At 38.5% G+C, this 15355-nt stretch overlaps 1 protein-coding gene across 1 annotated transcript; it reads right to left on the bottom strand.

Annotated features, from left to right (window-relative positions):
• Positions 1-221: 221 nt before the first annotated feature.
• LOC101854874 (dynein regulatory complex subunit 5) lies at positions 222-15328 on the bottom strand. The gene is made up of 6 exons (XM_005100806.3): positions 15239-15328; positions 10588-10941; positions 8989-9599; positions 8009-8221; positions 4302-4502; positions 222-1313 (listed from the first exon to the last, which is right to left on the bottom strand). Exons 2-6 carry the CDS (start codon positions 10934-10936, stop codon positions 1065-1067), a joined length of 1623 nt encoding a protein of 540 aa, XP_005100863.1. The 5' UTR covers positions 10937-10941; positions 15239-15328; the 3' UTR covers positions 222-1064.
• Between the last annotated feature and the right edge of the window lie 27 nt (positions 15329-15355).

The raw sequence follows: 15355 nt of genomic DNA on the forward strand, positions 1-15355 counted from the left end.
GTACTCGTGATTACCCGTAGTCACGGATTATTCAGTCTAGATTCTTATATTGTACTGTACTGAAAAAGAAGGGAAACAATCCTAAAATGTTTATTCTTTTTCTTTTACTTAGGAACTGATGTCGTGTAAAGGAGTCCACCATGACAGCGGGTGCTCATACAAGTCCTGCTTGCCAGCTGATAGAGTAGCCACCCAAAGAGTTAAAAGAGCCACAGCATAGGTAATGATAGTGCACAGTTTATTTTCACCATCCATATGAGGCAAACTATTTTCACATACCTTTTCGCTTAATTAACAAAAAGTAAGAGTTACAAAACCATGGAATGAAGTATAGGCTCTGAGGGTATATTTACAGTAGAATAACTCATATTGTTAGGGCACGAAGACTTGATAGAATTTCAGTGGCTTTAATCAATTCAACTTTATACTGTACAAACAATCTCTCCCGTCCTTCTATTGGACACAGTTGAGTCAATTTCTAAAATATACAGGTGTAGCCTATTGTTCCAATACCATCCACATAAACATAGATCAACACAATTTCTAATATCACATTATTCAGCTTAGTTCAGCATTATCAGGTTTAGAATGTCCATTTTTATTATGACTCTGGGTTTACCTGTTTGTTTGTTTTTAAAGCATAGAGCATACATAATAACTAAGTTTTCAGATTCTTTCAATTAATTAACCCTTCAGGATTTTTTAAATAAATTAAAAAAAAAAAAATACACAGCACAGAATGTACAAGAAGGGCAAAAAGACTGCTAGACTATACGAATTCACATCGTATTTTAAAAGTATACACATTATTTTAATTTCTTAAAATATAAGTGTGTTGAAGAACAGTTTAAAAGAATGATAGTTCAACAAAAGATTCACATTCTTCTTCCACCCCCCCTCCCTCCCCCACCCCAAGTGGAAACTCTAACATCAAGAGAATTAATAATAAGAGGCGAACTCAGTTTGCTTATATCTTGTGAATACACGTGATCATTCTATACATCTGTTCATGTGTTATCTGTCTTTACCTCTCTAATCATTACACAAATAAATATTCTGGACATTCAAGCAATAATCGCTGTAGGAGGCAACTGATAGCGATGGGCGGCTTGGGGTTCTATTGCTGTCTTCTTATACACAGCATTGGCAGCCTCACTGTCTTTGATCCTGTGTTCTCTGTCAGCTTCCTGGTTTCTGTGCAGAATCTGGTTGATACAATATTCTGACTCTTGTCCGGACTCTGTCAGTCTGAGGTCCATGTGAATAATTGTTGTGTTGTCTTCCATTCCTTCTTGCAGTTGTTTACCTCCATCCTGAACACACACACAAAAAATCCCATTTTAATATTAGAACAATTGTTTTCTATTAAAAAGACTTAGAAAAGTTTGAGTTCGACCAAATCATCATTCAATATATTATGGCTTTTACCCAAAAGGACTTCTACTCAAAAGCTCAGCTGAATTTAAAATATGTGTCATGATGCGGTGGAATCAAGCGCTCATCAATTTTGGGGCATATATGGAGTTATTGGTATCATCTTAAAGCCTGTCTATTTGCCTTGCTTTTGATAAAAAAATATCCATTTATCTTGGATACGAGTGAAGATATTGGCGATTCAAGGAAGTGGGGGTCGCCTCGTTTCAGAGGTAAAATTAGCGAAAAAACGGCTGCCAAAGTTGAGTTGTTTCCTTAGCTTAACTCATTCGCTACGTATTATTTTCGGCTTGTGGATGAATTTTTTTCGGGAGGGCGAAATGTGATGATGACTAGTGCGCAGTTCACAGGTCTTTGGGGCCATAAAATACAATAAATATCAACATATTATATACCAACATTTTCAGTATGGTTTGTAGAATACATCTGTATTGTTTATTTGTGTATTTTTCAACTTTGGTTCCTGTAAGAGGCGATTATGCAACACAATTGTGATTGGATGCGGATAAAATTTGAAAATAAAAATTTAATAATCTCAGGTGAAACTCAAAAAATATGTTTGCATCTAGTAAAATGATACATCAAAATAACCATAACTGTATATAGAACAGTAAAATATTTTTAAAATGTGCAGTTATTTACATACATTCCATAATATTTGTACATTTGGATCATAACATCCGATATTGGAAAAAAATAATTTTAAAAATAATTTTGAAAAAAGGATCACAAACAGAAAATCTTATATGTAATTATTCAGAATTGCATTTGGAATAAACCTATACATGTCTTGAGTGGTACTTTTAGAGTAATTTCACCAAAAAGTATATAGTGATTTTGGGGAGAAAAAATATTTTGACTATTTAGATCTAGGCCAAATATTGATTTCTCAATTACAGTGCACTGGCAATTTGAGTCCAATAGTATCAATATTATAAAGAAGAGTCCTACATTTCTTTAGTGAGCAAAATAATGATACATTTTGTTGTGTAAAGGTACTAAGACTGGTGTCTGGGCTATAATTTGGGCTTCGCGATAAAACAATGTCGCATAAACTTCGAAATCGTGTTTCAAAACTGAATCAAAACTTCCGATTTTCGGTCGAAACGCTTGACCCGGAAGTCAACATTATATTATGACCTTTATTTTAACATGGATAGGTGGATTGGAATAGAAACCAAGCTAAAATTGAACGCCGGTTCTTGAGCCGCCGGGGCGGCTTAGCGTACTGACGGCACTTTAGCCGCGTCGCCCCCCCACGGCTCGGCATAGCGACTGAGTTAAGAGTCTGTGGAAACTGAAAATTTACATCTTTTAAGCCTTTAATCCACGGTTTTGGTAAAATCCACACAGAAATGTGTTCTTTAAAGGCATGAAAGGTGTTGAGCCAAAAATAAAAAATTCGATAAAAATTCCTAAACCTACGGAAAAATGCCAATATCTTGACTTTCATTATTTTGACGAGCACCTGATTTCACCACACTGCCTCACATATGATGAAAAGTTATGTAGGCTATATCAAAACGCTCCTTGAAATGACAAAGCAAAAATGTAATTGAACCATTCAAACGTGGCAGAAACAAACATAATTAAATTCAACCCTGAAGATAATAAGGCGGTCACTGGTAGAAACCTTGTATTTTGACTGCCAGGACTACTGCAATACAGAGATAATTGGCAAAGTCAGCCAATTCTGTCTATTAATAGCAACCAGCAGTGAGAAGAATTTTCATGGAACCCCCCCCCCCCCCCCCCCCCCCCCGGGAAATTTGGTTAATTTAAAAAAACGGGGAGGGGAGGGACCCTGTAAACACCCCCGGAAAAAAAAGAAATTCTCTCTCTTTTTTAACCTCATTTCCGCGGTGAGAACATGATAGGCCCCCAAAGCGCCGACCCAATTTTTGTCCGGTTGTAGACAGCAAAAAGACATTTAGTTTTCTACCCCCTCAACCCTTTTGCCGGGAAAAGCAAAATTTTGACATCCCTCAAGAATAAGAAAAAAACACAATTTTTTCTCTCCCCCCACACGACGTGTATTTGCACCTCTCTCGTGAGGGACAAGAAATATTATTCTGTGATCGTTGGTCATGGCGACTGACTGGGAGATAACCACCTCAAAAAGGGGGTACCAAATATAAGAAACGGCGGGTCTCTCCGACCTCAGAGGCGAACTGTGTGATTTGGGAAACCCCCCCTTTTTTTTTTTTTTTGACCCCCCCCGGGGGGGGAAATTATTTTTAGGGACCCCCCCCCCCCCCCCCCCCCCCCCCCCGAGATTCTTGTTATGTTACAAGAACTGGAATGTGAAGATTTCTTTGAATACACATGGTAAAATAGTAAATTTTTCTTCGTTTTGAATCTTAATTCCAGGTTGAAAGCATAGATAGATCACAAATGTGCTACCTATTTTATGAAAGGCTTAGAAAGGCTATTGCCCATAGAGTTTCTAACTCAGTGACCCATTGTGCAGATAAAAGCTAAATATCTAATTCCATCATGATTCAGTGAGATAAACACAATTATTTCTGTTCCCCCACAAAGTATGTATTTTGCACTTTCTCTGGAAGTGAAATGAAATTAATTATATATATATATGTAACTGAGAACTAAATTGTGATATAACCCATCTAAAAGGGGAGTTACAAAATTATAGAATCAGCTGGACTTCAGACTTACAAGGACAAACTGTGAATCAAGCGGCAAAGGAGCACTTTTCATTGTAACTAAATGAGCTGTGGACCAACTTTTCATTTACATAATATAAACCTAAAAACTAGAAAATATGAACCACTATTAAAAAAAGGCAAGTAAAAATTTATACAGCTAGGATTTCATCTAATTGAAACAATTTGCAGAGGTGTACTCACTGGGCCAAGCCTGTTGCAAGACAAGTCAATGGACCTGAGGACTTGGTTCTGCATCACAACTTGAGATAAAATAGCAGCTGTTGGTTCAACTAGGTCATTTGATCCAAGGTTAATCTCCACAAGGGTCCTGTTCTTCAAAAGTGCTCTACTGATTGCTTGGCCCCCTTCGTCACCAAGACGATTCAGCCTCAGATTCAAGTACTGTTGGTAAACAAAAAATTACATGCATGTGTCAATACTGTCATACATTTACACATTAAAAGCTCAAAAACCGTATGTAGAATGAAGACCTACTCATTGGGAGAAAATACCGTCCTCAACAATTCTTATTTGGACATTTATTCCTATCTGACCTTTGATAGATCATGTAAACGAGCACAAAAAATTGTTTGAAAGCCTGCTAATATTTGGATACCTTTCATGATCTTCAAAATTTAAAACTTTTTTTGTACAGTCAAACCTCATTGTATCCCCCCCCCCCCCCCCCTCTTCCCGTTGTACCGCCAGCCCTGCTTACTGCAAGGTTTTGCCAATGTACGAAAAGAATCCCCTATATAAACAAGATATTTGCGTCTTTACACCACTCGTCGCCAACTGTCTCAGTTGTTTGGTCCTTACTAAACTACCGCAAATTTGCCCTGTTGTACCGCCAGCGAACTGGCTGTCAGAAGTACACAGTACACACTTGGCTACACATGGCGCATGGCACATTGACTTGGAGGTTGTTTGACAATGTTTCACACACAAGTCTACGAGCTAGGCCTAGGTCGAGATCACACACTTTTACCCGATTTGCTCCCTCCCCGCCCATCCCATCTCCCCGATCTTGCCTTGTCGATTTCAGACAATATGGATAGATCTAGGTAATGTAAAAGAACACAATTAAAATAAAACATAACTTTGTAATTCAGCCTCAAATTTCGCTCCCCGAGTGAATCTGACTAGAATCTAACTTTGATGTATTTTTAGACCTTGATCAATATTTAAAAAAAAAAGAATTACATTTTTAAGTCCCCTGGAGAAACTCCGCCACCCCCCCCCCCCCCCTGCAAAATATCAACCCAATAACTTACAGGATGGCGAATGCCTGAGGGGCTTTTATTTAATCAGGACTCACGCTCAACTCTAAGTGACATATTGAAGAGATATAACTCATTGCTTCATCTAGCGATTGTGGTTAACAGGTTCCCCTGACAATAAGCAGTCAGAGCAACATGTATTTAGCAGAGGACATGAAAACCTCGTTGTACCGCCAGCCCCGCTGTACCGCCAATTTCATGCTTGTCCCAAGGCAGGCGGTATAACGGAGTTTGACTGCACAATGATGTGTTAACAGATTCAAAACAACTGAAAAAATCATTTATCACAATAAAAGATTTCAGGAGTAAAAATTTTGATGCCGGTTGAGTACAAAGAACACAGCATATGCATTTTTTAAATTTAAAGTATTTTGGCCTGTATAACCTATATGATATTTCCAAATAATAAAAAAACAACAACAACAAACATTCGTCATTCTCTTGAATTTTGCTTTAGCCCAGCTGCAAGAATTCATTCGGAATCTTGACCTTCCCGTTTATGTTTAACTAGATGAGTACCCGGCTTTGCTCGAGGTCGACGCCTTGGCATCACTGCTCCTACTGGTCTACGCCGCGGAGGCATTTTACATCTACATTGCTGTCTAGCCTTTCACAGTCCCACCTGGCTTCTAGATCTATATGCCTTGATTAACTCCTCTCTTGATCTACATTGCTTTAGGGTATTGCTGTCTAGTAGGGTTGGATCGGGCTCGCAAAATTAGCATCCGCGAGTAACGAACTACTCGCTGGCACTACCCGCAAACGAGCGGACGGGTAACGAACCGTCCGTTTGTGAAGAGTAGTTCGCTACTCGCTACACATCGGACAGAGACAACAGTTCGTTTAGCGAGCCAGCGGACGGGCGGACCGAGAGACTCCATGTATTCGAGCGGGCGGACGGACGGACGGACGGGAACGACTCCTTCCAATGTCTACAACTTGCACCCCCCCCTCCCCAAAAAAAATTTTTTAAATTAAAAAATCACCCTCCTGTCTCACATTGTAGCAAGGCGTTCATGGCTCATGGCGGAAATTTCCGCCCCCCCCCCCCCCGGTCTTTGAGATAATTGGAACGTACACAGTGTGCCCCACGCACGAGGTGAAAGGTTACACACATAGTACTACGTCACCAGCCTCTCTCACTATCTGTGGCACTGCTAGTGGTTTGAAACATCAGGCCTAATTAACAAACAATAGATGACGGGTCTAATCTCGCGTCGAGTATCTCGTCTGCTAGAGTTCGTTCGTTAGCCCGCCCGCCCAGTGAATAAAATTGTGGAGCGGACCCAAAAAAACGAACTGACTTGAGGCTTGAGGTCCGCAGTCCGCTCGCTGAGAGAGTCAAATTGTGGAGCGGACCCAAAAAAACGAACTGTCTTGAGGTTCGCAGTTCGCTCTCATGGCCGTCCGTTACCCGTTCGCTCTGACTGAGTCCGCGAGTAACGAACCCGTCCGTCCGCTCGCCCCAACCCTACTGTCTAGCCCTTCACAATCACAAAATACGGGTTTCGCCTTACATCACCACAAAATAGCATTAAGACAATAATAATCCACCAAAGGGCTGCTACACTGTAAAAGGAACACACCAACATCTTCAAAATAACAGAGGCAGTGTCTATAACTTGTTCATTTTCCTCTGACAGCGTAAAAAAAATTCTAACTCATTGACAAATTTACCTATATATGCCTGCAAAACTCTGCATGGCACTTCTATAGGCTAGCGACCAAACAAAAATATTTTCCAAAAAAATCTTGAACCAGTTATAAAAAAGTTTTTCTCTTTGGGCCCTATATTAAAAACAACTCTTTGGATGCATACACAGGATCACATCTCCACGTACTACAGGTGAGTCTCGAAAATTACTCACCTCGTTTCTTGAATCGAGTTTCTTAGGCGAGCGGTAATGAACTTCCGTTGTGAAGGAGAGCTACGCAGATTTGTTTCGTTTCTCAGCAGAATAATCACAAAGGCCAAAGAAGGACGGGAACTTTTTGTCAAATATATTTTTCTAAATTCAGGGAAGAAATAAATAGAAAATCGAGCTCCGTCATGGGGACATATTTATCTTTTTGCAGGTACTTGCCAACTTTCAACTCGGTAGCTGTCGTAGTTTTATCGGAAAAGTGATACATGTTATTTCTATGTACTTACGGTACACCACGCTGGCCCGGAGGCCTAATCCTGTGTATTTATGGGATGCACTTCATCGATCGATATCTCCAGCGTTTTTCGGTCACAAGCTACGAGGAGCGGTGAGCCAACAGTTGACCCACTTGTTTCGTTTTGTTAAAAAATTTGGTGAAGTTATGCGCCATACTTTTTTTTAGCTGTAACGGACTAAGTCAGTCACCCCTGCATTGCGATACATGATTTTATTATAAATTGCGTAACCCCCAGACATTGCCATTTCAAAATATTGATAAAATAAAAACTATTTGGACAAATGAGATGTTGTTTTCTTTTTCTCTGAGAGCATTTCTTTCTTTCTCTAATGCATTAAAACAAATTATGATAGCTTTCACAGTCTTTTTGAGGTTAATGCTTCAATATATACCTTTTAAGTGTCAGGCTGCAATGGTTGTTGGGTGAAAAATAACTCTGGCTCAAGTGAGTTAAACAGAAATTACCTGTAGCAAGTTATTTTTGGTGAGGGCATGAGCAATGGCTTGAGCTCCTGGAACTCTAATCTGGTTGTCACACAGGTTCAGTTTCACCAGTTGGCTGTGGTTGTTCAAGAATTTACCCACTGCACGGGCGCCTCGGTCTCCGATGATGTTGTGAGACAAATCAAGCTCAATCATCCCAGGGTGATCCAGTATGTGACTTATGAGAACTCTTACCTGTGCAATAACATGAAACATTTCAATCAGCAAAAAGAATCTACAGCTAATTATAGCATGTCAGCAGATTTCAAAAGAATCAGATCATTCTCTGCTCAAGAAAAAATATCCTTTTGAATCTAATTCTTTCACATAATGAGATTAATAACCTCTTTGCCAGGCACATCAATATCTGATTTTTATCCTTTTATATATATAATACATATAAGTCATTTTACAAATCAGGGATAATGTTGGAAAATCAAAATCAAAACTTAGAATGAGAATCATAGAAGACTTTTTGGACAAATTTCTTTCTTTTTTTATGGACATACATGCAAAGTCAGATGACATTATTCATTCTTTCAGTTCCATTGAGCATCCACCACACTGCACCACTAGAATAAGTTCAAAACATATTCTACACAAAAATATGTTCAAGGATATGCATTGCAGCATTAGTCACATTTAGTTTTAACCGTTTGCAGTTATAATGGGCTGTTACGCAAGGATGAGTATTTTTATTAAATGTCTAAAACACTGATCACATTAACATGAGAGCAGCACAATAGCAAAATGTGTTGGCAAAATGCCATGGTTTACACTGTTGTGAATGACATTTTAGAAGTTCTATCACATGATGAGAACAAGACACAAACTGTAACTTTCATTTCCCTTTCCCATCACAAAGAAAACTAGAGAGTATCTCAATATAATATTCATAAGATTTGCAGCCTTTTATTTCAAGACACACAGCACTCGTCACTCTTTATAAATAAAAATCATACCTTGTCATCATCAACCTTGCTGCGATGAAGTCTGAACACTTTCAAAGTTTTGCATGCAGCAACACACTGTGAAAGTTGAAGACAGTCTCTAGCTGTGAACTGAAACAAACTCCACTCAAAGTTCATGCCACAGTCTCTTACACCATATGTGAGGTGGAGTTCTTCCAGGTAAGGAAGCTGCTTTAGGACAGGCCCAAAGTTGAAATGATCACATTCTGGCTCATCACCAGTATCACTTCCTGCATCAGAAACATCATCAAAATCTGGGCCCTTTGGAGCCTCCCTCACAGGCGGGAGGAGCTGGCGGATATCCAGTTTTTTAATGAAATTTGCAGACAGAGCTAGGGTTTCATCTAGCTGAGCTGGGTCTGTTGTCTCCGGAACAAACAGCTCAATAATCTGTTGTAAATTCTTCTCAAAGTACATTCTTTTCCAACTCTGGCCATATGCTGAAACATCACAAATTTCCCAACGGGCTTTGCAACACCTTTGCCAAAATCCCTCATCGTCAACGAGTAAAGCTGTCACTTTCAAGGGTAAGTCAGTGGAAATCTTCTCCAAGACTTTCTTTTGGTGCTTTGTGAGCAGATCCTTCAATACGTTTGAATTATCTGCAAAAAGAAAGAAAACTTACTATTACTAATTTCATTATATTGTACATCAGTTTTTTTAGCTCAGTCTTTACATATAATGTTCTTCTTTCAATCATTCTTATCTCATCATCTGAGCAAATACATCTGCAGTGTTAAAAACTCCCCCAAAAACCCAGCCTAAAAGGATAATTCTCGCAGGCGAATAAAAACACAGTTAGCAAAGGTTTCTAATTTAACCCCCCCCCCCCCCCAAACAAACCAAACAACAAATCCTGCTTAACTAAATACATGTACTTTGACATATACTTAACCCTATCCGTGTGTCATGTTTTACTATCATATCCATACAACGTGGGGAACTTTGTGCCCCCACTTTCCAAACAGAAAATTTACTCGTTAATCCGATCGATGCGCTTTGCATAGCAGTCTGTCAAAATGATTTTTTGAGAAATACTGAAAGTTTCGCACTAGAAGTGTTCTAAAATGTGAAGAATACAACCCCTGGGGTACAAAATGACCCCAGGCGTACGGATAGGGTTAAAAAATGGTGGAATGGGGGAATCTGATTGTTTTCTATAAGATCATTCTCATCTTTCATTTCTGCTGATAATATTATGATAGAAAGTAACCAGAATTTAGCACGACAAATAAATACATTCTAGTACTGTGTATGTAATACATGCAGCCTACAATATTACCTCAGTTATGTGTATCTCTACATTAAAATGTTGATTTGTTACATATTTTTACTCTCTTCTAGAAAAAAAGAAAAGTAAACATAAAATAAATTCACCTCAAAATATTACAATTTAAAAACATTCACAGAGTTGTTGGGGGCTGCATTCAATTTTTATCTTTATTCCAGACCACTAATTTGAATATAATGATGAATTACAATATATTATGCATAATCTATCCAATAAAAATTTTACCCTTTACATGATTTACTATAACTTCAAAGTACTAGAAATTGCAATTGCTCATTAATTCGCAAGACTGAACTTACTTTCAAAATTTGCTACAATGTGTTTGACAACCAGTTCGTTTAGAAGAGGGACAGTAGCAAGCGACCATTCAGGATCCTCTGCAATTATTCGCCTCATATTCCTCCAATCTCCAACCTTGTTATCCTGAGCATTTTCATCAGGCTCAATTTCATCCATCCCTTTCTTAGCATTGTCTTGACTTTTCTCCGATGTGACAGATGGAGATCTCGATGGCTGCTTTGAGTTGCCCTGTGATTTCCCTGTTCCACTTTTGCCATCTTCTTGTGCTCCTTCTGCTCTGCTTCCTGGCTTTTCTTCTCCACCCTCTGAAGCTGCAGCAGGAGCTGCATCTTCTTGCGGTTCCGACATGATATCTGAAAAAAAAAAAAGAAAGAATTTTAACAGAAGCAACTTTTCGGATATAAAAATCGATTTTTTACAAAGACCCTATGAGAGAGAGGAATTCCTTCAAATGGAATTATTCTTTAACTCCATAAAAAATATTGTTTCTTTCAATATAGGGCCTACTTTTATCGTCGCTAGTATCATGAGACGAGCTTTACTTTTCAATGGCAGCCAGTATGCACTGACCTTACTTTTAAAGTCCTCTTTACGGTGGTAGAGTAGTAAAAATGTTTGTTTCTATTCTTAAGTCTGCTGTTGATGTGTTACATATTTTTATTCCCTTTTAGGGAAAATTTTAAAGCGGCCTAAACACAATAAATTCACCTAAAAATATTATAATTCAAAAACATTCATAGAGCTTTTTCGGGCCGCATTCAATTTTCATTTTTATTTCAGACCACTGATATGCATACAATGATGAGTATATATATATATATGCTTAATTCTGTTTGATATAAATTTTACTCTCTACACGTGGCATCAGTTGTCTAGTGGTAGTGGGTTCAGGGGTTCAAGCCTCAGGCCTGACATTGTGTCCTTAAGAAAGGCATTTTACACGAATTTCCCTCACTTCACCCAGGTGAGAATGGGTACCCGGCCATAGACAGCGAAAGATCTTGTCAGTATGTTAGTGTTAGGGCCTATAAAAATGGCAGCTTGCACTGCATGTATGCTTCCTAGGATGTTGAAATTGTTTAAAAATGCTACCAGGTCTGTTGGGGTAATAATAGAGATTGTAAAGCGCTATAGCTTGTTGTTGAGCAGGAATTCACACTATACAAATGCTATTTTTATTATTACATGATTTACTATAACTTCAAAGTAGGCTACTAGAAATTGCAATTAAAGCATAGAATACTTCATAAAGTCATTATTTGCCTAGGTCAATACGAGAGGTTTAAGTACTTCTGTAGTTTAATCAAATGTGCAAACTATTAATGATTTGGTTTAGAAACAAGATCAGTTAAAACATTCCAAAAGAGGTTATTCTGAGCATTGTCCTATACTTCGCACTCTTAATAAAAACATCACTTTTCTACCTTCTATGAAAATGTTTGAGTTAAAAAAACATTTAACCTTATTACTGTCAGTGGTAAACTTGCATGTGTCAGGGGAAATTCTTATAGATGTATCTTTAAAAATAAGTTTAAATAAGTAGGCCCTACATATGTGATAGATACAAAGACCAGAAAACTTTTTATATTTGGAAAGCTCTTTGCAAAAGCTTTACATACGCTGAAAAAAATTTACGATTTCGACATTTCTCCCCTAAAATTTGCCGGAAATATCGGAAACTGCCGAGGACCCAAAGAATTAACCATTTTCACTGATATGCAGAGTCGCGCCTGCCGGCGTTTCTAAAATAACAGACCATCTTTTCCATTCCTCTGGCTCAAAAAGAGTTCTAATAACTACAGGAGGTCCTTCTTTTTAAAATTAGATCTAGTGCACATTCGTTCAGCATCGGCATTTTTGTGGATTCGTGGAGACTCGTGTAGATTCCATCAACTGGAAATTGCCGATTTTATTGACAATCTAATCAGCACTTGCCAGTAATAGGGTTAAACATAGAAGGGATCAGAATCAGTAAAACATACCAATAGCATACGATCATGGGATTCAGAGTACCGTATGTAATTATAAAAGTCAGAAAATGCTTGGAGACCTATAATAATATAAATGTCAGAGCTTATGATTAGAACAAAGGAGGACTTCTGTAATGAGTAATCATCTCAAAAAACACAATATAGAAGAGACTTTACCCTAACCCTGACCCAACCCCTAACCCTCCGCTTTCCCCTACCCCAAACCAAATCCTCTAATTACTTAAATTGTATATGTTTACAGTGGTTTGTTAATTAGCGAATTCCTCCCAGAATAAATCACGTAGATCTATATTCGAGAAAAGAAAATGCTACAAATTTATATGTGCAGCCCCCCCCCAAAAAAAAGAATTAAAAAAAAAAGAATGAGAAAGTGAGAAAGAAACAGCAGCTGGCATTATTTTGACGAAGTGACTATTTCTCCGAACGTTCGGAGAAATAGTGCCGATCTTTATTTCTCCTAACGGTTTCCGGCTTCCGGTCTCGTGATTTTCTGCCTATTTATTGCAAGAGTTCGGCGCCAACTTTCATTCTGCCTCTGGTCTGGGAAGGAACACCGCATGGCAAGCCCGCCTACATACAACCTTCAGTAACACCCACCACACACCCACCACCATCATGCACATGTACACACACAAACTTATACACACACTAACTAAACGTGATCAGTGGGCAACTTTTGAACGTATGACGAGCTGAGTTGTGGATGGAGAGACAGTGTGAGTGAAAGAGCGGGTCAAAGGTAGAATTTACGAGTGTATCCACAGGTGACAGCAACTACAAGACGACGACACCGACACCCCCCCCCCCCACCCCATGGTTCGCAGGGTGCAAGGGAATGAATGAGATTTTCTTTGTGTGTGCCTGGAGGGAGGGGGTAGGGTGTGAAAGTCATGAGGACGGGAATGAGCCGCGGGAGAGAACACGGGAATTGAACGAATGAGTGAAACTGAAAGAGAGGAACGACTCATGAGCCCTGGAGTGTAGATCCTGTGTTTCTATTTTTGTATACTTTTAACTGTTACTGAATAAAGGCTGAAATTTAAAAGCCCGAAAAACACACACACTCCTCACTCTCCACTTACACACTTACTACCACACACAGACACACTAACACATGCACATGAATAGACACACACACACACACACACACACACACACAGGAGCAAATTTTTGGGTCTATCTATTTCAATTTTAAAGAGCTAGTCTAGAGATTTTTAGGTGAGTGTAAAAACGTGAAAAAGAAAGGTTTCACAACAGAATGAAATCAAAATTAGTCGAACAGCCCATAAACAACCACAAAAATAAACAAATAAGCGTGTGTGTCAACCTGTCCGAAGAAAATTGCCTGTTTTAACCCTAAAAGTGCGTAATTTTTTTTTAAAAAGTACAGGATATTACATGTAAATTATGGAATCACACACATTAAGGGGCCTGCCAGTGTCAGTACATGTAATCGGTTTTGGTGGAACGTACGCTCTAACATAAAACATTTAAATCTATAGCCTATATATATATATACATGTATATATATTTAGAATCTAATGAAGGAAGGAACATCAAATTAAATGACGTTACACTATGCAACACCCCCCCCCCCCCCTCCTTTCCCCACAAAAAAATGGTAGAAAAACAACACATCAGAACAGTAACAAGAAAAAAATTACACACTAACAAAATAAAACACCACAAAGAGTCAAAGAGGGAAAATAAAAGTAACTGTAACGTATTCAACAAATCAACGTGGTGACAACAAGTGAGAAAGAGACTAAGTGTTAAGCTAAGTGAACTTTCTTTCAAAAGTAAAGAGGTTCCGGTTTCTTTTTTTTCTTTTTTTTTTTTAATTTGACTTTTATTCCCCTATAAAAAAATTCCAAAAAATCGACCAACGATTGATTGGTCGCGGCCGCGACAAACGCAGAAGCTAGTTCTATGTGTCGTTATCAATAACCCTCCGTAGATCTAGATTCTAGATCTAGACAGCACACGAGTGAACACAATACATTAAGTTCATTAAGTTTAAGAGCAGCACCCTTCATAGGCAACACGTCATATCTGTAGCGAAAAACTGTTTGGAACTGTAGCATTTCTTTATAAATATTTACTGCAGACTTTTCTGGACCGATTGAACCATTATTGTATACAAACAATCTTTGGTAGGCCTATACTCTATATAATATCCGAAATTTGCGGGAAAGGATGTGATTTCAGAGTGTTCGGAGAAATAGTGCCCAGCTTTATTTTCCCGAACGTTCGGAGAAAAAGTGCCTAGCTTTATTTTCCCAAACGTTCGGAGAAATAGTGTCGGCCTTATTTTGAATGCAAAACATGAGTTCATGTGGAACAATATTTATTGAAAAGTTAAGTTCGGTCGAATCAAGGGTGGATCTCAAGTTTTGGTTAGGGTAGGCCTACTATATTTGGTGTGGAATGTAGGCCAACCCTATTATTAAATTAACTTCATGTTCATGCAACATGCGCTCGGGCTCAATCAAATGTCAATTTTGTTGACGGATTTTTGAAGCAGACAACTGGTTTCTTTCACCATTCATAAGCCCGTTGATACTTAACAAGCATCGATCAATAAAGATGTATTCAGGTGAATTGCAATCATAAATTAGGGATTCCATAAATTATGCCGTCAAACAATTTAAAAACGTACCTGTATCAAGCTCTCTCAATCGCAGCAACAGCGAACTTTACCACAGTAAGCGTCACCATAGATACTCTAACTTCCGGAAACTCACAAGGTAACTCTCTCGTACAAAAAGAATATGTT

The sequence above is a fragment of the Aplysia californica genome, unplaced genomic scaffold (assembly GCF_000002075.1).
Source record: "Aplysia californica isolate F4 #8 unplaced genomic scaffold, AplCal3.0 scaffold00261, whole genome shotgun sequence".
Lineage (NCBI taxonomy): Eukaryota > Metazoa > Mollusca > Gastropoda > Aplysiida > Aplysiidae > Aplysia > Aplysia californica.